The sequence below is a fragment of the Naegleria fowleri genome (genome assembly GCF_008403515.1).
Source record: "Naegleria fowleri strain ATCC 30894 chromosome Unknown tig34, whole genome shotgun sequence".
Lineage (NCBI taxonomy): Eukaryota > Heterolobosea > Eutetramitea > Acrasida > Naegleriidae > Naegleria > Naegleria fowleri.
The window spans coordinates 309,901-329,554 of record NW_025407966.1 but is presented as its reverse complement, the minus strand read 5'-3'; the positions used below and the strand labels follow the sequence as shown (position 1 = coordinate 329,554).

General features: G+C 35.2%; 11 protein-coding genes across 11 annotated transcripts; 6 read left to right on the top strand and 5 right to left on the bottom strand.

Moving 5' to 3' along the window:
- Positions 1-31: 31 nt before the first annotated feature.
- FDP41_003479 (uncharacterized protein) lies at positions 32-703 on the bottom strand (the record flags this gene model as incomplete). The annotated part of the gene is made up of 3 exons (XM_044706787.1): positions 32-87; positions 161-486; positions 573-703. 3 exons carry the CDS (start codon positions 701-703, stop codon positions 32-34), a joined length of 513 nt encoding a protein of 170 aa, XP_044562200.1.
- A 513-nt stretch (positions 704-1,216) lies between these two features.
- Positions 1,217-6,736, top strand: FDP41_003478 (uncharacterized protein; the record flags this gene model as incomplete). The annotated part of the gene is made up of 1 exon (XM_044706786.1): positions 1,217-6,736. One exon carries the CDS (start codon positions 1,217-1,219, stop codon positions 6,734-6,736), a length of 5,520 nt encoding a protein of 1,839 aa, XP_044562199.1.
- Positions 6,737-6,968: 232 nt separating this feature from the next.
- Positions 6,969-7,574, top strand: FDP41_003477 (uncharacterized protein; the record flags this gene model as incomplete). Its single annotated transcript, XM_044706785.1, has 2 exons — positions 6,969-7,020; positions 7,105-7,574. The coding sequence occupies 2 exons, from the start codon at positions 6,969-6,971 to the stop codon at positions 7,572-7,574; spliced, it is 522 nt and encodes a 173-aa protein (XP_044562198.1).
- Positions 7,575-7,692: 118 nt separating this feature from the next.
- FDP41_003476 (uncharacterized protein) lies at positions 7,693-8,637 on the top strand (the record flags this gene model as incomplete). The annotated part of the gene is made up of 1 exon (XM_044706784.1): positions 7,693-8,637. One exon carries the CDS (start codon positions 7,693-7,695, stop codon positions 8,635-8,637), a length of 945 nt encoding a protein of 314 aa, XP_044562197.1.
- Positions 8,638-8,700: 63 nt separating this feature from the next.
- FDP41_003475 (uncharacterized protein) lies at positions 8,701-9,243 on the bottom strand (the record flags this gene model as incomplete). Its single annotated transcript, XM_044706783.1, has 1 exon — positions 8,701-9,243. The coding sequence occupies one exon, from the start codon at positions 9,241-9,243 to the stop codon at positions 8,701-8,703; it is 543 nt and encodes a 180-aa protein (XP_044562196.1).
- A 627-nt stretch (positions 9,244-9,870) lies between these two features.
- On the bottom strand, positions 9,871-12,698 carry FDP41_003474 (uncharacterized protein; the record flags this gene model as incomplete). The annotated part of the gene is made up of 4 exons (XM_044706782.1): positions 9,871-10,675; positions 10,842-11,714; positions 11,764-12,349; positions 12,497-12,698. The coding sequence occupies 4 exons, from the start codon at positions 12,696-12,698 to the stop codon at positions 9,871-9,873; spliced, it is 2,466 nt and encodes an 821-aa protein (XP_044562195.1).
- Positions 12,699-12,941: 243 nt separating this feature from the next.
- Positions 12,942-13,349, top strand: FDP41_003473 (uncharacterized protein; the record flags this gene model as incomplete). Its single annotated transcript, XM_044706781.1, has 1 exon — positions 12,942-13,349. The coding sequence occupies one exon, from the start codon at positions 12,942-12,944 to the stop codon at positions 13,347-13,349; it is 408 nt and encodes a 135-aa protein (XP_044562194.1).
- Positions 13,350-13,513: 164 nt separating this feature from the next.
- On the bottom strand, positions 13,514-14,602 carry FDP41_003472 (uncharacterized protein; the record flags this gene model as incomplete). Its single annotated transcript, XM_044706780.1, has 1 exon — positions 13,514-14,602. One exon carries the CDS (start codon positions 14,600-14,602, stop codon positions 13,514-13,516), a length of 1,089 nt encoding a protein of 362 aa, XP_044562193.1.
- A 1,265-nt stretch (positions 14,603-15,867) lies between these two features.
- FDP41_003471 (uncharacterized protein) lies at positions 15,868-16,725 on the top strand (the record flags this gene model as incomplete). The annotated part of the gene is made up of 2 exons (XM_044706779.1): positions 15,868-16,147; positions 16,364-16,725. The coding sequence occupies 2 exons, from the start codon at positions 15,868-15,870 to the stop codon at positions 16,723-16,725; spliced, it is 642 nt and encodes a 213-aa protein (XP_044562192.1).
- A 1,260-nt stretch (positions 16,726-17,985) lies between these two features.
- Positions 17,986-18,435, top strand: FDP41_003470 (uncharacterized protein; the record flags this gene model as incomplete). The annotated part of the gene is made up of 1 exon (XM_044706778.1): positions 17,986-18,435. One exon carries the CDS (start codon positions 17,986-17,988, stop codon positions 18,433-18,435), a length of 450 nt encoding a protein of 149 aa, XP_044562191.1.
- Positions 18,436-18,893: 458 nt separating this feature from the next.
- FDP41_003469 (uncharacterized protein) lies at positions 18,894-19,391 on the bottom strand (the record flags this gene model as incomplete). Its single annotated transcript, XM_044706776.1, has 1 exon — positions 18,894-19,391. One exon carries the CDS (start codon positions 19,389-19,391, stop codon positions 18,894-18,896), a length of 498 nt encoding a protein of 165 aa, XP_044562190.1.
- Between the last annotated feature and the right edge of the window lie 263 nt (positions 19,392-19,654).

Here is a 19,654-nt window from a genome sequence, read left to right as displayed (position 1 = left end):
TTTTTTCTTATTTTGCCATAAATGTTCTTGTTTATTTGTTGTTGGTTCCAATGTATAACGAGAGCACGGCCTTGGTGCAATTAAAACCTACGATGAGGGGTTGACACATTGGTTCATTCATAACAACAATTGTACATCTATTTAACATGGACGTACTTACCTGTGAAAATGCAGACAACAGTGAATACCAATACAGCTGCGATAGGATAAAGAAATATCTCCGAGTTTTTGATGAAAGTCAAATTTAAATATCCTCTAAATGTTAAATAATTATAGTAAGAAAAAGCAAACATGAAAAGCAAAGCAGAAAGAGTAGTGCCAATAATATTGTCCATTGTAAGTATAGGAAGCATGGTATATTGAACCACATAGAGCAGAATGAAGATTGGTATGAAAGAGTTGGTATGAACATCAAAACTGTACAGCCACTCAACATTTTCTCCACTCTCTCCACTAGAATCAATAAGGAATTTGTTGCAAATAAGCCTAAAATTAATGATAATAAATTGATTAATTAATTAATAAATTTGAAAATGTGTTCATCGTCTAATTCAATACACAAACACACATACCAACATATCGTCGATATGAAAATTCCAATGAATAAAAAGTCAAACAGAAACAAGTAGGACATTAGGGAAACATAATTAGATAATGACAATTTGTGGAATGTAATTGAATAGATAAGTCCGATTATCAACATGAAAATAGCCAATAATATTACAAAAGCAGGATCATCTCTAGAATATCTATCCTTGATATCTGAACACAGTTATCATAAGAATACAATTCCGATGACCTACATTTTCGATTTCTAGCGTTCTTGTACACTGTATCGGGTGAAATGATGATTTGAGCCATCTGAGTGAGTGATCCTTTGAAATCTAATTGCCTCCATTTAAACATTCTCAAAATGAATTGTATGATTTGTTCTTGATCACCACTTGTGTGGTGGATCGAAGATATGGAAGGAGTGGGTGTTGTTGGAGGCTTGTTACTGCTTGTAATCATTTTTTATTATTATTTCGATAAACTTGAGCCTTGCATTGGAAGTGAGGATGTGGTTGTTGCGTCATCATTCCGTTAGTCAACGGTCTTCTGATCCAGTCAAACGATTCTTTATAACAAACTTAAGGTTATATCATCTTGGGGTGTTGAGGATTTGGAAACGCGAACATCTTCATGGTAAATGTTGAACAATTCTTGAAACAAAAAAATGTTACCTACTCATCATCCTTCTCATCCTCCTCCTCCTCAACAACAACAACAACAGAATAAAACAACTGAGAGCTCACGCATCCAATCAAAAGAACAAGAATTGGAACAATACAATCTAGAGCAAGAATCCAAATTATGGATTCGAGAGTTTGATACTAAATCTATAGGAGAGAAATTGTTCGATAAAAAACAGTCCGATAATGCTTTGGACTATCCCTCTCTTCATAAATTATATATTCACTTTGATGAGCGACTTCTTTCTAATTTAACTCTGAATGCTATGGAATATTCAGTATTTGGACTTGTCTCTACATCTCTGAATTTGAAACATGCCAACAAACAAGTATTTGTCATCCTTTTGAAATTAGTGAATATTCTAACTTCAAAACACAAAAAGGTTCTTGACTCGTTACTTTCCTCACATTCAGAGAGTTTGAAACATGTCAATTTCTTAAAGTTTTTATTTATTTATGAAACTGTCCTTAGAGATGTCTATTCAACCAATCACTATGGATGGGAAAAAGAACAAGAAGCATCATCTCTACTTGAACGCATCTCTCAGGAATTAATTGCTTATAATTCTCAGAATAGTGCCAATAGCTTAGAGTCTCCACAGCAAGAAACAGATTTAAGAAAAATTATTTCTGTTGCATTATCACTGAATGAAATTTTCTCTGCAGTTTTCACAGCACATCTAAGCGAGCCCTCAATTTTAGAAATGGTTGAATCCTTGAATAGAACAGCCGTTCATATCCTTTCGAGTAATCATCATGAGTTGAACAAATTTGATTGGGCATTCCGAACCTATCTCAATATTTCATCTCGTGTCCTTAATCTTGCAACAATCATGTTACGACAGTCCTCCATGAATATTGTGTTTACCTCCATGTTTGTCAAGAAAATGATGAATTTGAAAGCAAACTTTTTGAAATTAACACAAACACCACATTTCCTATTATTCAAGCATAGAATTGACGAACAAATTTCACACATGGACGATATTATTTATCAGTATCTCAAAAACACGAACGGTGGACTTTCCAAATCATTGATCGATACAGACATGAATCATTATGGGTTAATCGTTTCCAATACACTCTCATTTAGATGTCAATTTCTGAAACAAGAAAACATTGGCGACACCCTATACTATTTGTTTAAAACACTAGTTGCTATTGCTAGGAAAAATCCTTCATCTTTGACATGTTCTATGGATATTATTTACAAGGCATTTGAACATGAAGTGAATCATAATACATTTCTCACAGAATCCACAGGCCTTTACATCAAAACCAAACAAGCTTTTATGTTTAGTATTATTTGGTTGATCTATCTCGAGTACAATAAGGGTCACATACAAAGAGAGGATTTCTTTTCCATATTAGAAACATTGTTGAGAATTCTTCATGATTATGATGTTTACAAGACAGCATCAGAACAATCAGTTCCATACAAATTTTTGGAAGGACTTATCAATCGAGTATTTAGAAACGTTTTAATATTTGAATTGGATTCATTAACAACCTCTCAAGTGAAACAAATAATGACTTGCTTGAGAAGAGTCATTATCACTGACTACAGAATCATTGAAGGATATTACTCCTATATCTGGAAAATGGTTTTGAGCATTCGACAAGAAGACATCGAAATGCTTCATCTGAGTGAGTTTATGGGAGACATGTTGAGCATATTTGTACACTTTGCCAAAGGAAGACAAGCTTTTGACGATTTATTCTCTGCAATAGACATGATTCATCGTCATTCCAAATCTTTCAATCTTCATTTTCCAATCATTCAATTAGAATCATTCAGAAATAGTGTAAAGAGCCTTGTCCAAAATATTGCACCTACAGATATTGTGATATACTTTAAGTATTTAATTGAAATAGTGAACCAGAGATTAGATGAATATGGAAATGCAGAAAGACTTTTGGTGGTATTACTCTTTCCTTTAACCTCTTTTGCATTTTATGTGACTCTCAATGAATCCAATTACAAAAAGTTACAGAAATTAGCAAAACAATGTTGCACTAGAATCATCAAGAGATTAATGAGTCTTGAAGTGAGTGAACAAAATCAAGCAGCAGTCATTCAGCTCTATTATTCGATGAGTAATATTATTTATAGATCAGAAGAATTCTCATCCGATGTATTTTCAATGAAGGATATTAACAATCACAATGGAGAAGACTATATCATTAACTTTTATGATGGATCAGGACTCACCATGAATTCTTTCACTCATGGAAAACCATTTAAGGAAGTTTTTAAAACACTCAGTTTCAAGAATAAGGGAATTTATTGTTATATCATTTTCAGAAGAATGATGTCCATCAACCAGCAAGTGAACATTAGAAAACATAATTTAATTACCTCTAATCAAGAATTATATTCCTATGAGACTCAGGAAAGCAAAAAAGAACAAGAATTATTAACACACAATTTCCAAATCTATTTTGATTTTATTCAAAATGAATTGAATGCTCTCATGCATTTACACAAGTTTGAAGAACAAGATTTCACTCATGAAGAAATTTCAAAATATGATTGGGGAGGTTTTATTGAATCCATTGATACTGAAAAGAAGTATCTCTCCATGCTGTGGTATTTAATCAGTAGTAACTTTTTATATATCATTCCATATTGTAATGAAACTTACATGAGAAATTTGAGTCAATTTATGCTCACTCAACTCATCAATGCAATTCGAATCAAAGGACATTCTTTTAAATTATTACCCTATTCACTTGAGAGAGTCACTCTTGATTTATGGAAAGATGACTTGTTGTTTGAACAACGAGATGTTCAAGACTCTTTTGAAGAGTTTTTATATTGTGAAGTGAAAAAGTCGATCAAGTATGCTTCGGAGATTATGTTTGGTGATTCCAAATGGGCGAAAAGGATCAAGTCCATTCTCAGAAAGGCAACTTTGGAAATTGATGTTTCAGATTGCAGAAAAGTGGAGAAGAAGATTCATTCCTTGTTGAAAGATGTCCATTCTAAACTATTCCAAAGTGGTGAATTCTCTTCAGAGAAACATTCTTCCATCCCCCTTATCGATGAGCACTTGTTCTCTTCATTCCAAACCGATTTCACTCCATCTCAAAGCATTCAGAATTGGAATGATTATCTTTGCCCATTCATTAACTTGATTCCATTATTTCCATTCAAATACTTTTCATCAAGATTTGCCATGTCCATGTTTTGCATGTTATTGTGCTATGATGTGATTATTAATTGTGATCTTGCCAGTTCGAATACGATTAAGAAGAGAGATTCAATAGACTGCTCATTCCCCTTATTTGGATCCAATCGAATCAAATTTATGGCATCTCTTCGACATGTTCAATTACTACTCTTAAAGACATTACCAGAAGAGAATATTCGAGAGATGATTCAAATAGGTTCTCCATTCTTGTGGTTGAGATATTACATGAGAACTTGTCTTAATTTAAATTCAATGCATCCATCCATTCAACAACAACAACAACAAATTGCAACCACAACAACAGCGACTACAACCACACATTCAACAATGACTTCAATGATGGATGATGACTCCTCGAGTTTGGAATGGTTGAATTCTTATAGCAATGAAGTGTTGAGAATTTTCCTCAAGAGTCTTCTTCAAGGAGGGGAGAGTTTGATGGAAGAGAATACTAAATCCATTCTTTCCACACTCTTGCATGCAAATTCTATCGGAGATTTGAAACATTCCATGTTGAAGATACGATTTTCGAATACCTTATTGAGTGTGTTGTTCTCTCAAATGCGTTCAACAATTTCTCAGAATGATGAGAACAGTCGTGATGGTGGTGTTGAAAAGAATAACGACATGTGTTATGAATTACTTTTCCAAAATTCAAAACTTGGAAAAACAAGAAATATTTATCCATTCGAACAAGCAATTTTAGAATATTCACTTCGAAATAGGAACAAAATCTCTGTGGAAGTCTTTGAGAATATTGTTCTATTTGCCAAGATTTTACTGGTTGCTTCACATGGTCCAAAAGGTCTTCCCTCTCATTATGATGCATTGAATCCTCAAGAATTGATGAACAAACTCTATGAATGTATGAGTTGCTTCCTTCATTCGAGTAGTGGTGAAGCAAATACTTGTCTTTCACCAGTGTTCACAGAGCTGATTGAACTTGTTACTCTCGATGGTCCAAATGAAGAGATTCAGAATTCATCTCATTGTCCAATTCCACCTAGTTCCTTATTTGTGAAAATTATCAAATTTATTCAAGCTCATATTTCATCCATACGACTTGACAAATCACTTGTGGATAGAAGTGTATCATCTCTTCAGCATAAGAATATTGGAACAAAGAGTGAGGGAGAAAGAATACTTTCAATGATGGTATCTTGCCTTTCTCAACCACAGATAGATTTTCTTATTCGATTGCATTTAGATCAATTGAATGAATTCAATCAACATCATTCCATGCCAACCATTACCATACAAAATGCATCTCATCACAGAAACCAAGTTCAATCCAACTGTGAACAATTGGAGAATATTATTTCATCACTTCACATTTGTTTAGAATCCATTCACAAGAAGGAATTACTCTTCTATTTATGTAATATTATTGAATCTTTGAAATTGAGTACTCGATCTTATTTATTTAATACGGTTCCAGTTTCTAGTCATTCTTCATTGAATAAGGAATATTGGCAAATCAATGCATCTATTCAATCGATGATTATGAAGTTATTGAAAATTGTTTCATTTATTACCAATGAGATGAGAACAAGTCAAATTGCAGTTCCAAAGTCAGCCATTGATTTACTCGTTTCATTCATTTCAGATATTGCTGTTTCATCAAGCATTTTCATATATTCTTCCATTGATGTTGCCAGTAGAGGAAAGAGTATTTTAGAACTTGCCAAACTTTCCTACTCTGATTTAAATATCATGAAATTGGATCCAAATATTATTATTTCACTTTCAGAGATTTTAGAAACTCTTGTCAAACACAACATTTTAGATATCTCAAAAATTAATTGTGTTCAAACCTTGTTGAATTGTATCCTTAATATGTTATTCGAGAGAGTAGTTGTATTTGATTCATTATTAGAAAGCAAAGATGATCAAAGAATGTCATTCTCTTCATGTACACAATGTGCAGAGGCTATTGGTGCTGTTTATCATTGCATTTCTAAATTAGTGAGCTGGGATGAATTCAAAGCTCATATTGTGTTTGAATTTATTTCCACATTTTCAGCAATTAATGAACTTGTTGGAGTGGACGAAGGAAATGATGATCACATGACAACCATGAACCATCATCACCACCTTGAAAATGATCAACAATTTATTTCTAAATTATTAGCAAGCAACAAGAAGAAAATTTTAGATCACTTGATTAAGAATGGAATTTTCGTTTTACTTTCTTCCAATGTTGTGAAATTTAAGATTAGTAATTGGATTCAAGAGTCTTCCAAAGTACAATCACTTCAACATCTCTTTACTCACATTTTACAGTATCATGCCACAGAGATGGGTTTCTAAATTTCTGAACTATCATCACTGATTACCATGACCACTGATTTGTTGCGACAAGTGAAACAATTCAGTAGTAGTGTGTTATTTATAGTGGTTGTTATTCTTACATATTAAAAATGCATGGATGGATTAAGAAATGCGCGGATTCTCGAAATTAACAACACGAGTTCCATGTCCATAGACATTGTTTGATCCATCTTGAAACTGAACAATTAAAAAAAGCTCTCAAAACTCCTTGATGCGACTCTTGATCAGATCCTTGACGGGTAAAACGCTTGTACTTCAAGTGGGTAAGTGAATATGATCACTAAACTCTTTTTCAATGACACTATTTCTGAAACATCCATCTTGTGTCACTCTTTCATCAAAATAAGAATTACACACTCGCATCGAAGAAATCAAATCTCACATCCATGAAAAAGAAAAGATACCTCTCGATCAGCAGAGACTTGTTTTCTCTGGAAAATCATTGCAAGATGATAAAACCTTATTGGATTATCAAATTCAAACAAGTTCAACTCTTCACTTGTTGATGTGTTTGGAAGGAGGAGGTAAAAAGAAGAAACGAAAGAAGAAACGAAAGAAGAAACGCACGACCTTGAGACCACCTCCTAAAACTCATCGACACAAAAACATTCCACTTTTTCCTATTGAACGAACAATATATGAAATTCGAGCCAAAGATGGTTTTATAATTTGTCATCGAAGAACTTGTCCTAAATGTGGTCCAGGTGTATTGATGGCCTCACATGAAAATCGAGAATATTGTGGACGATGTCATTTGTCTCTCTTTCATCAACAAAGCAAGTCCTCTCCAACAAGAGCTATGGTCGAAATGTTGTAATTAAAAGACGATTAATTCAATCTCAAACTGGATTTATTGTTGTTCATAAATCTTATTAAAAAACGAGTTGACAAAGATTCAATCTTGAACTGGATTTGTTATTAACGATTTAAAAAAAATGCAAACACAACAAGATGTGATGAATCAGGCTTTAGAACAAGATTGGTTTCGGGATCGACCGGAATTGAAGGCAATATTTGAAGAATTTATTAAAATTCCTCCGAAAATTGATTTGAATAAGCCATCGAAAATACTCAATGATGAATTAAAAATTCAGCCAAATGCGGAAAATCAAACAGGAGAACAACTTGAAAGAAATATTCCCGAAATTAGTCAAACAGCAATACAAAATGAGGATCATTCATTAATAATTTCAAATCAACGACAACACGAAATTTCCCATAACAAAAAACAAAACAAGCCTAAAATTAGGAACAAAAAAAAAGTGAAAAAACTTCAAAAACAATCAATCAGTTCCGATGGAATGGACAATATCACCAACCAATCTATCTCTGTTAGTGACAATACAGCCAAAGTAGACACATTACAACCTCGTAGCAAAAAGAAAGATATTCAAAAAAGAAAGAAACAATCATCTAAAAGTAATGAGGAACAAAAGACGAAAAAAAAGAAAATAGAGAAGGAACCTGAGAAGCCAGTAGTGAGGGATTTGTGTAAATTTTTCCTTAGTGGTCATTGTTATAAGGGAGATTTATGTCCTTTTCTGCATGATAAGAAGTTATTTCCATGTAAATTTTATCATCTCTACAATAGCTGTAAAAAAGGAGAGTTATGTGAATATTCTCATCAAACACCTCTTAGTGAAGAATATCGACAATTATTGATAAATACTGAAAAGAAAAAGGAAATTCCACAAGACCAGAAACCCACAAATATTTTGCAACAACCCGTACTTCCATTTATTGAGACTAATCCGTCTGACGATCATTCCATCAACACTGGTTATGATCCATTTGTTGGAGGAACGTTTCAAAATCATGTTCAACCACTTGCAGCATCTTCAGATGCTCCAATTTTGCCATTTAACCTTCCTAATCAATAGAGCATGCTCTTTCGGATGTTTAATTTTCCAGAAACGTTATTGTGTTGACTCGTAGTTACGTTTTTAATTGAGTAATTCTTTTATTGACAACATTGAGGTTCTACCCTTGCGAGTTATGCTTTGAATCGATTTGTTCGTGTCATCATTGGAATTATGTGTAGTTTCAGACACTGTATTACAAGTTGCCTTTGCATGCTTAGGTTGTTGAGGTTTGACAAATAAAAACCCACTCTTGATAAAGAAATCACTCGTTGATAACAAGGAAGGATGATTCGACATTGGATCATTCACCACAATATCCAATACTTGTTCATAAGGTTGGCATTTATCTTGTTTGGTTCTTTTCGAAACAGCAATCATGGATTTATCTTGGAGGACCATGGTTTGAAAAACGCATGTGTTGAGGTTGTCACATGCTGACGATGGAGAGGACGAATTTTGGTATATTCTCACATTGGTGGAGAAGTGGTATGGAAAGGAAGAAAATAAACACGAAGCGAACTCGGTGGACTTGCTCTTTTTGTTACTTCTCCTCTTCTTGGTTATCTTTGGCAGAGAAGTGGTTGGTACGTCTGATCGAGTTGCTGCTGGTTGTGTGAGAAGCATGGTTGTGGTTGTTTTCTTGAGTTTAGAAATTCATCATCTTGATTGAGATAATCATAATTTGAGCTATCATGAGAACTCTAAAATATTACAATTCACCCATACACGAAAGAGATAATTGCGCAATTATAGCTACGAACTGGATAAAAAAGTGCTTTTAGCTTTCCTTTTCAAATTTGAAGTATGGGACTCGGTTTCGTTTTTGTATTCTTTGTGCATGCTATTTTTTGTGCACGATACTAACGTTCTAATTTTTGTCTCTAAAAGGCGAATGTCTCAACAAAATGAGTATTTCGCTCTAAAAAGAAAATGATCAAGTTGTGTCCAAAATCAACAAATCTGGCCTTTTTGACAGAATCATTGTTGATGAATTGTTGTTCAAAGAAATGATTCCTTCTTTGAACCTCAAACCTGTTGAAATCCTAAATGAATCACGTGTTGCAAATGAGTCTCTTTCCTGATTTAATTTAAAACCGCCTTTGTTGAGAAAGATCTATTGTTGTCGAGAAATGTCACAATCTGAAATGCTAAACATGTATACAATTCCACCATCATCGCCAGAACAGATGGTCTGATCGTCTGGTGACATGGCTACCACTGCGAGCGGATTCTTCTTTTCCTCAAAGGACATTAGGAGAGGGTCTCCACTTGAAATTGAGTACACATGCGTGGCATAATTATCTCCACAGGTTGCAAGAAGCCATGTGCCATGCTGATGAGACCATGGACAGCGGGTGGCACCTTGTTTGTGAATGAACTCCAAATTATTCGAGTATCAATGACTCTAACTAATCCATCATAACCACAACTTGCAATATACAAATCATCTGCAGACCAGTTCACAAATGAAACCCGATTATGAAATCTTTGATTATGCAAATTTCCAATCACTTTTCGATCCTTAGTGCTATAAGTATGAATAGATCCATTTTCACCACCAATAGAAACCCTGTCACCTCCATGAGAAAGTGCAAATATCTCATTTCCATTATTTCTTGTACTAATTTTGCAAACATTTTGGAAGGTAGCCAGGTCGTAGATGAGCAAGTCTCCACATTTCTTATCATTCAATGAATGTATACTCATAGCGTATAATGTATTATCTCTTGAAAATTCAATTCCAGAAATTTCATTCCTTTCTTTTTCCCTACACATCAAATCAGCAATCATGTTACCATTACGAATATCCCATAACCTTAGTGATTTTTCTTTTTCAGAACAGGATGCCACAATATGTTCCTCTTCTGGATGTATAGCTAACAAACTCACTTCGTCTTCATGGCCATCTGTTGTCTCTGTTTTTTTAATAACTCTTTCAATCTTTCCGTCTGATGTATTAAATACTCGAATGGTCTTATCGAAGGAAGACGTCACAATAGAGTTAGATGCAAACTTTACATCTGTGACTGTATCTAAATGCCCAGCCAGCGGATATCTTTTTCCATGTTTGAGATCAAACATGTAAGCATTCTGGCTCTCCATTAGTGGATACAGCAGCAACCTTCTCTCCAGTGTTGTTAAAAGCAATTTCCACTATGGGGCCAGAAAAAGGAGGGGAGTGGCTTTTGGTTACCTCAGCGTTCAGCCATGCTTGACGATACTGAAAATTCAAATTAAATAGAGTATGGCTTGGAAAATTTCTATCCATTTTGGATAATTTTTCGAGATGATTCAACGTCAAGTTACCAACTTGCTTGCCTCTTGAAGCCATTAATTCTGAAATAGACTTTTGAGCAACAATGGGCATTGGATTCTCGTAATAAGTGAGAGCTTCACTATGTTGTCCTTCATTCGATTCCATATCTTCGAGGTAATTTTTCACATCACTTGTACATCTATTTTCTAAAACTATAGAAATTTTTTTGCTTGACCATTTCTTGATCTTTAAGTATTTGATCACCTTCACTTCTGCCGGGGTGAAAGGGCAATGAACCAAATCGCCATGGAGTAATCCCAAATCTTTCAGCTCCTTGCTACTCATCTCTAATAATTTATCACATTTCTTTCGTTTTAGGTAAGGTTTGTAATAGGACGAGAAGAGAATGTCTTCACCTTCATTATTTCTCCGTAATGTCAAGTGAAATTGATATTCTTTTTCAAATGCTTCAATGTCATCTTGAACGACGTATCTAAGATATCTTTGAATTCGAAATTCAGGAATTGTGGCGTCTATTCTTGCAATTTGAAGTGCACATAATTCGCTATCACTGTCTAAAAGTACATTTGAAGAGGATGTGGCATTATCAGGTGATGCCTTCTTTGGACAATATAAGCTCTGTGCAGGCAAAAAGGGAATTCCTTGATAACAAAGGTTATCTGTTTGTCTGTGTGCTGTTTCAACATTTTGAATTGAAGAGTTTTTAACGAGTGTTGATGGATACAGAATTTGTTTTCTCTGTTCACTCTTATCTTCTGATGGATAATAAAAATAATATGGTGGTTTGGCATACTTTCCTCTGGTGTGTTTAAATGCACTTTCTAATATTGCATTTGTATCTTTTTCTAGATCGCCATCCAATTGACATATTGGAATTTGGAGCAGTAGGAACTTCCTGGTCATCGTCTGAAGAAGGTATGTTTGTGAAAAGTGGATCCACTCGGTCCTTTTTAGTTTGTGTTTCTTTAGGTTCCTTAGAGGTAAGTTCTGAGGTAATCTTAGATTTGGTTGTCCGCAATTTTTTACGCTTTCCTTGCTTAATTGAAGAGGATGAAGAATCACTTTCCGATGATGGAGATGCAGACATTGATGGAGATGGTGGTTGCAGTAGTGGTGATGATGCAGAAGATGAGGATGTATTTGTTTTTGCAGAATTATTTGTATTAGTTTTCTTCTTGATCGTCACCGTTGGTTTCTTGGTTGTGTTATTTTGATTTGTAGTTGGTGTATGATTTACCATCATCATCGTATCATGATCAACCTCAACAACTGACGGCTTGTGATGATTGAAATGGTTAGAATTGCTGTGAGAAGATTCGAACACATCATCCCATCCACCCATATCAAATCTATCCATCGGTTCCGAAGCAATTTCTAAAGAAGGTTTTACTACCTGTAGTTGTTGTTGAATAGTTTGTTCAATTTCTATTTGTTCTTTTCGTTTTGTTTCGGCTTTTGATGAAATATGTTCATATCAATGAATGTCCAAAATATGGTTCAATCATCACCACCGGTCAGTGTTGGAATGTTGATACAATCCCGATGATGAAATCATCATGTATCCATGTTTTATATGGATGGTTTCATCGCACAACATACCCTCTTTAATCATTTTAATGACATTCTTCTTTTCAGTTACTAATTTACTCAACGTTTCAATGGCTGGTTGCATAGCGAAGAATACATTCACCTTGTTTGCATAGTAATCAATTTTCTCAATGACGCCTTCATCTTCGTCCCCCATTTTCACTTCCGAAGAAGGCTTGTCAGTCGTTTGTGAGGTAACCGAATTTTCACTCATTTTTTTGGCGGTTTTCTAGAGTGAATGCCAAACATCATTCCTGTCTTCTTCTTTCGAATGAGGACTTTGAGCAGTTCTCCAATTTCGTTGGAAACCAACTAAAAAAATGGTTGATCGCGATTTGAAGAATTCACAATCGAAGTGGTTGGAAGCAGAGGCGTCGGAAAGAGTGCTCTTTCGTTACGATACCTTCAAGACTTATTTCTTGTGGAATACGATCCCGCTATTGAAGAAATCGAGAGAATGCTTACAAGAATTGATGACACTAGTTGTTTCTTGTATATTCCAGAGCATTATGATCGTTGGAGAGAGGAAAAACACATCACAAACTCCAATGGCTTCTTATTGGTCTATTCCATCACTGATCGAAAGACTTTTGAAGAAATTATTGATTTCTATGAACGACTGAAGAAGAAGGATTGTGAACACATTCCAATGGTTCTTGTAGGAAATAAATGTGATTTAGAATTGGAACGAGTGATTTCTTTGGATGAGGGCAAACTCCATGCCAAACAATTAGGAATTCCATTTATGGAAACTAGCGCCAAGGAAGGGCTGAATGTAAATGATGCATTCATCACATTAGTGAAAGAAGCGTTAAAGGTAAAGAAAATACAATTGGAGGAGAAAAAGAAGTGTATTATTGTTTAATGAATCAACTTGTTTGGGAAAGTAGTGGCTTTGATGTAGAACTCCTAAAAGATCCGTCCAGTTGAACAAACTGTCTCCTAAGGACCTGTTGGTCTTTTCTTACAACTTTTGACTCTCTAGTATGTAATAATTAGGTACATTTCATCTCTTTATTTTTAGTTGATTTACAAGGAATGAAATGGAGAAAATGTTTGGACCTTAAATTTAATTCCCTTCTTTCCTCTCAAAGTACTTTTTCCATTGTTGGAAGACTTTGTTTCTTCATGCGAGTGATTCCTCTCTAGAGGGGATAAAGGCTTTGCTTTTCTTTTAGAAGAATTAGATTCATCTGGACTGGCGGCAGTGTTGAGAAGATGAAAGGTCCACGAAGGAAATGTAAATTGCATGGATTCAGGTTTTGGAGGAGTCTTGAAACTCGAAGAGTTGTGGCCATGAGTGGTCGATGAGGGTTGTTGTTGTTGTGGTCGATTGGGGTTGTGGTTTGGGTTTCTGGTTGATGTTGAGGAGCATAGTTTTGGAGGTTTGGTGAAAGTGGTGGTGGTGTTCTCAACGTTTGGTTGTCCTCTTGAAGAGGAGTTCTTTGAAACCATGTTCACCGGTGTTGAAGCATGTTGGATAGGAAGATGGATCCATGGAGGAGAGAAGAGATCGAGGTGATTTGTTTCATTCTGTGTTATGAGTTGTAAATTTTGGTGAAAGAAGAAGAAGGATGATGATTCATCACCATTCAACTGCACCGTTCGATCGTCCATTACGGTTGGAAAGCTCATGGCTGTGGTGGTGGCTGATGAATTTTGAACCTTTTGGATGAAGAATTCTGGAATCATGTTCATCGGTGAGGTTGAACAATCTGGACTACTCTTCATGAGTAAATAGCAAGTCATGAAATCATTCACATCTAATTTCAACATGAGTGATCCTTCATGACAAGAGCAAGCATTGGAATCATGATTGCCAGTTATTGTGGTGGCATTATTTGCAATCTTTCCAGCTCCAGTGCAAGTTGTCTCAGAGCAGCTCCATGTCATGTGATTGCTTGGAGTGTTCTCATTCCATAATGGAGATGTCGAGTGATCATGATATTCTTTATGATCTAACCTATCAGTGGTCGTCGTGAGAAGTGAATGATCGAATGAAGAACAAAATTGACCTAGTTGTTGTTCTTGTGATTGTTGTTGATGAGAATCAAACAACTCAAAGAGGTCTTGTTCATCACCCTCAATGAGCATCATGGATGGAGAGGAGGTCGTCATCTTCAGCATCAATTGAAAAAGAGGAATGTATTTGAAAATCCAATAGGAAAAGGTTCAAGCACCCAATGAGATTTTGTTTTTTGTTTGAATCTTACGAACAATGGATTTCAATCTCCCTGGATGGATCGTCTGATGGACATATTAATGAACTTTTGAGACGCACGAAATGTTGTTGTGTTCAACACCGAGTGTGAAAGAGAGATTTTGTTTTTGGACTGGAGATGTATTTTTAAGAATGACGCAAGACAAAATGAACTGGTTAGGGATCGGAAGGAATGTATGTCAATTCTCAGATTTCTATTATATCCAATTTCGATGATGTTTAATAAAGACCCAATGAGAAACTTGTCAATGATCAAATTGAATTTTTGAAGACAAAGAGGTGTACATAATTTTACTTTTCTGGCAAGCGGTTAATAAATAAATTAATGCATCCGTTTTTTTGATACCTTTTTTTTGATGTCAAACACATATATATGATGGGAACTGAAAGAAAACAAAGAGTGCGCCTTCTGAACACCCGATCGATCTTTTTGGAGGGGAACCAAAGTGGGTCACAACAACGTGACAAGGGAAATAACTTGTTTTGTATTTTGATGAACTGTCGTTGATCAAGAGCTTATTCACTTTATTGGCCAGTAGTCAGGATTTCTGTGTTGTTGACCATCACCTACCTCATTCCTTTGGACTTGTATTTGGGAGGACCTATTGGTCAAACACGACCAGATTTGAGAATTGTACATTGAGTTAGTACAAGTTGTACAAAATTTCATACAGCTGTGTTGTTTGACAGAAAACGATGATTTTTACCACCTGATGAGAATTCTCACACAATAAAACACACACAAGACCAACACAATCACAACAAAAACTAGCTGGTTGATTTTGAATCGAGTTTACCACCTTGTGGGTGACTTGTTTGTTTTGTATAGAGGTTATTGTTAAAATTTTGGAAACAGAACTGAGCGAACATTGTGTGGTGTTCGTTAGAAATCATACACTTTGCAATTAAATGTTCGTTTTTGGTCAGTTTGTAATATGGAAAAGCTCATGAACAACAAAATTTACTTTTTCGTAAATCAGTCTAAAATAATTTATTTCCAAAAATAGATGGCTAATGATTGAAAAGGATATTTTCAAATCTGGAAGCTCAACAGCATCTCAAAGCCATATTCATCCCAAATCCCAAACAAACTCTCACTGATATATTACAAATTCCTTCACCATTGGATCCAACCGAAAGATCTTTCAAAAGGAATTTAAAAATGTCGTCAATTAATGAACAACAAGAATTCCAACCACCACATGAAACTTATTACATTCCAGTTACCTCTCGATCGGGTGGATCCAATGAAGTTCTTTCACCTCCTCAACCTCAACCACCACCACCTCAACCAACAACAACAAAAAACACTGTTGGTCACACCACAGGTGGTGATGGTCATGATAGTGGAAGTGATACCTTTCATTCCTTGTTTGGATCTCATCGGTTGAAACAATGGAAAATTGCTTGCACAGTGACTTCCTTGGTGCTCGCTATTTTAGGTAGGTAATAAAAATTTATGAGAATGTTTATTTACCATCTCGTGATGATGTGTGATATTGTGAATAATGAATTTCATTGTGCATTTGGAATGTCATGATTCCTATGAATGATTAACAATTCTTTCTTTTCGCAATAACATTCTTTAACAACATTCTTCTAAGGTGGTCTTCTAATTCTTCACCATTTCATTGTCATGATCGTTTGGTATTCAAAAGGAGTGTCTTTATTTGGTACTTCCAATCTCTTTCTCATGCTAATGAACATTATTGTTCTACTGACTGGTTTGACAGGTGTTTTTGGTGTCCTCAAAGGAAATTTGGAAGCACTTCGAATTCATGCTTATGGATGTGTGTTTGGTTCCTTCTTTTTCTTCTTTGTGTACATGATTCATCAATTACCAAGTTGGTTTTATGGTGCACATGCATTGTTTTATGATGGTGCCATTTCAGTGGTGTTTTATGTGTTGAGTATTCCCATTGGAATTACAGTCTCTTTTGTTGCTCAGATGTATATGAGATGTTTTGAAAGGGCTTTGAAATCTGATCAGAAAACATCTTCTGGAATGAATCATATTTAGAGGATGATTATGAATACACAATAATGATGAATTCAATTCTTTAATGAGAGATCTAGATCATTTGTGTGAGAGAGTCATTTAAAGAGAATAAATTTGAATATCCTTTTGATGTGAATAATAAACAAATGGGAATGTGGTGAAACAAAAGGGCAACCAAATAAAGAATCGCTCTCAAAATCAGGTCAAGATCGTTTTAATCAGTTCATTAAATTCAACCGATTCCATACTAAAAATTCATTACTTCAAACATTTTATCCATTTCACATTCACACATTCATTATAAATAGACATTTCATCATTTCACATACCGATTTACATAATTGCTAACACATTATTCTCCACTTTTGTGTAAATATGTCCCTCTAAAAAAAAGATGATCTGTTTTTCACAATATGAACAAGAATGAAGCATTTTACAACAACAGTGTCATTTATGTCATGGCAGACTTGAAACAGATGACAAGTCCCTCATGTGATGGAGGAAAAATCGTGAACCCCATCGAGTGGTCGTCAGAAGAATTTATAATTGTTCTTTTACAATTCGTTTGTGAGAATTCATGATCAAAAATGAAATGCTCTCCAACCTCTCCAATCCCAACGAGGACAGAGGTTCCATCGACAACCTCGTGAAAGAAAATCCAATTATAAAATCAGACACAAGAACATTCATAGCTTTGGAGATGTGATTCCATTGATTGTAAAAGTACCATTGTCTACCAAGTCTCGTTTTGAAGCCCACATGAGAACAAGGAACCTGACATATCAGTTGTGGTCTCCATGGAAGGAAGATCTGCCTCTGTGAATGCCATAAGTTGGAGTCAAGAAGATATTCAATCCACTCATCAGTTGCTTTTAAAGATTTAGAGAGTGGAGGAGGCGAATATGTGACTGCGAAAGTCCATTCTCAAAGAAATTTTGGCGCGAAAAACTGCATTCAGTTTAACAGATCCGAATGTGGTTTCGAATAAGGCTGAACAATTAATTGACAAATTCTTGGATACACATGGCTCTCAAAATGATGCGATCACAAATGTTGAGCAAGCGAGAAATTCAAAAAAGTTATTGAAGGGAACTGGCTTGAATGCCGAGGATTATCAACCTATTGTGGTCATGTGGGAAATTGCTGACAAGTTATCCACTATTGATGATTATAAGAAGGCCAATGAAAAATTGAAAGAGTACTACATGGAGAACAGAGATAGAGTCAAACAAAGCGTTGAGGCATCAGCAAGTTGTTGTGGGTTTTCTGTTAAAGCTGGATATGAACGTGAAATGTCAACAACAAACATTGAGCTATTTCCAAACCAAAGAACAATACGCAACTTTCAAAAAACACAATCATTCTGAAAGTGGAGCAGAGCCGAGAATTACTGTGAACAGCACCTCAAAAGTGCTTTCATTTCAAGGTCAATACTTCAATCGTGGTGGTTGTGAGTTGAATTTACGGGCCCGTAAAAGTACAAAGAAAGAACTCCAATTGATTGGAGCCATCTCAGATTTAGGTTGTAGCGTTACCGTATCTTCTACTTTTGATCGTAGACATTCTGCCCTTCATATTGCTCTTAATAGCACTCCTCGTGAGGGAAGTGGAGATTCCGGGTCATGGTGTGCAAAAGTGAATGACCAAAATCAATGGGTCAAAGTATATTTTGGAGAAATTGTGTCTGTGTATGAAGTAGCTATTCAAGGTCGCTCAGATTATGGTCAATAGGTGACTCTTTACACAGTTGATTATACTATCGGCGGTGTGAAGTGGGAAGTTGTTGACGGGGGTCGTGATTTTGTTGGTTGTTCTGACCAAAATACAGTGGTTAAAGGAATATTCAACCTCATATTGATATGGTTATTGAACAATTTTGGTTTGATTCTGATTGCTCTTGCTAAAACTTGTTGAGAGATATACCAAGTCTAACAGTTTAATTAAGGAAAAAGAACCACAAATCACAAATGAAACCGTCATCGTGGGAAATATAGAAACAAGTCAAGAAGATATTCAAATGTTTTATGATTTGAGATGAGAGAATCAATCCAGCTTCAAGACCTATGAACAGGTTATTCCAGCAAATCAAGAGAACAAACGAAATTGTCCATTAAAAATTCATGTCACATTTGATTCTCTCATGGTTTTATTCTTCACGAAAAGATTATTTACACAACTTTTTTCAACAGTTACTTTTTTCTTCTTATTTCGAGAGTAACTTGAAGAAACATTCTTTTCTTTTCATTTGGAATTCTGGATTTTTCGGTCGCATATTTAAAACCAAAATGCATGAACCCAGCAACACCATGAGTCAACAAATTGGTTTTGAAATTGATCATCTTTTCGTCATTAAACCCGAAATCGATGGTTTCGTGATCCAGAGGAAGGTCTTTTGTAAACTTGTCATCAGCAACAGGCATCTTCTTATCGACGGCTTGCATCAAGTACGTCTCAATTCTTGTGGCACAGTTACTGATCATGTAATTGTGGCCATTTCTGGAGTAAATGTTGTTTTTGTCTTTCATAGAGCTTTGCAATCCATTCCAACAAGCAATTCTTCCCTTGTTTTTTGCAAAGAATTGTTTCTTGAAATGATCTTCCAGGCATGAATGTGCAGAGGGATTTTCCTTGTTGATTTCAGCATCAATAATTCTTAAAGGCTCGACCAAACCTTCGACATTTTCCATACAAGAATCCACATTTTGTGTGTTGAGTATATTTTGGATGGCTTCTACCCGTCAATCTTTTGATTATGGTGTCTGTTCTTCTTTTGTTGAAGAACTCGGTAATGACTTTTTTGTTCTGGACAAAGCAAATTGCTCTCATTGTACAAAATACCTTCAGAACTTCTTAGTAGTCTGATTAGAGACCACTCTTCCGAAACATATTCCTTCAAGTTGCTAACATATTCATAAGAAGGATATTGACGAGGTGGCAAATTCGAGTAAGA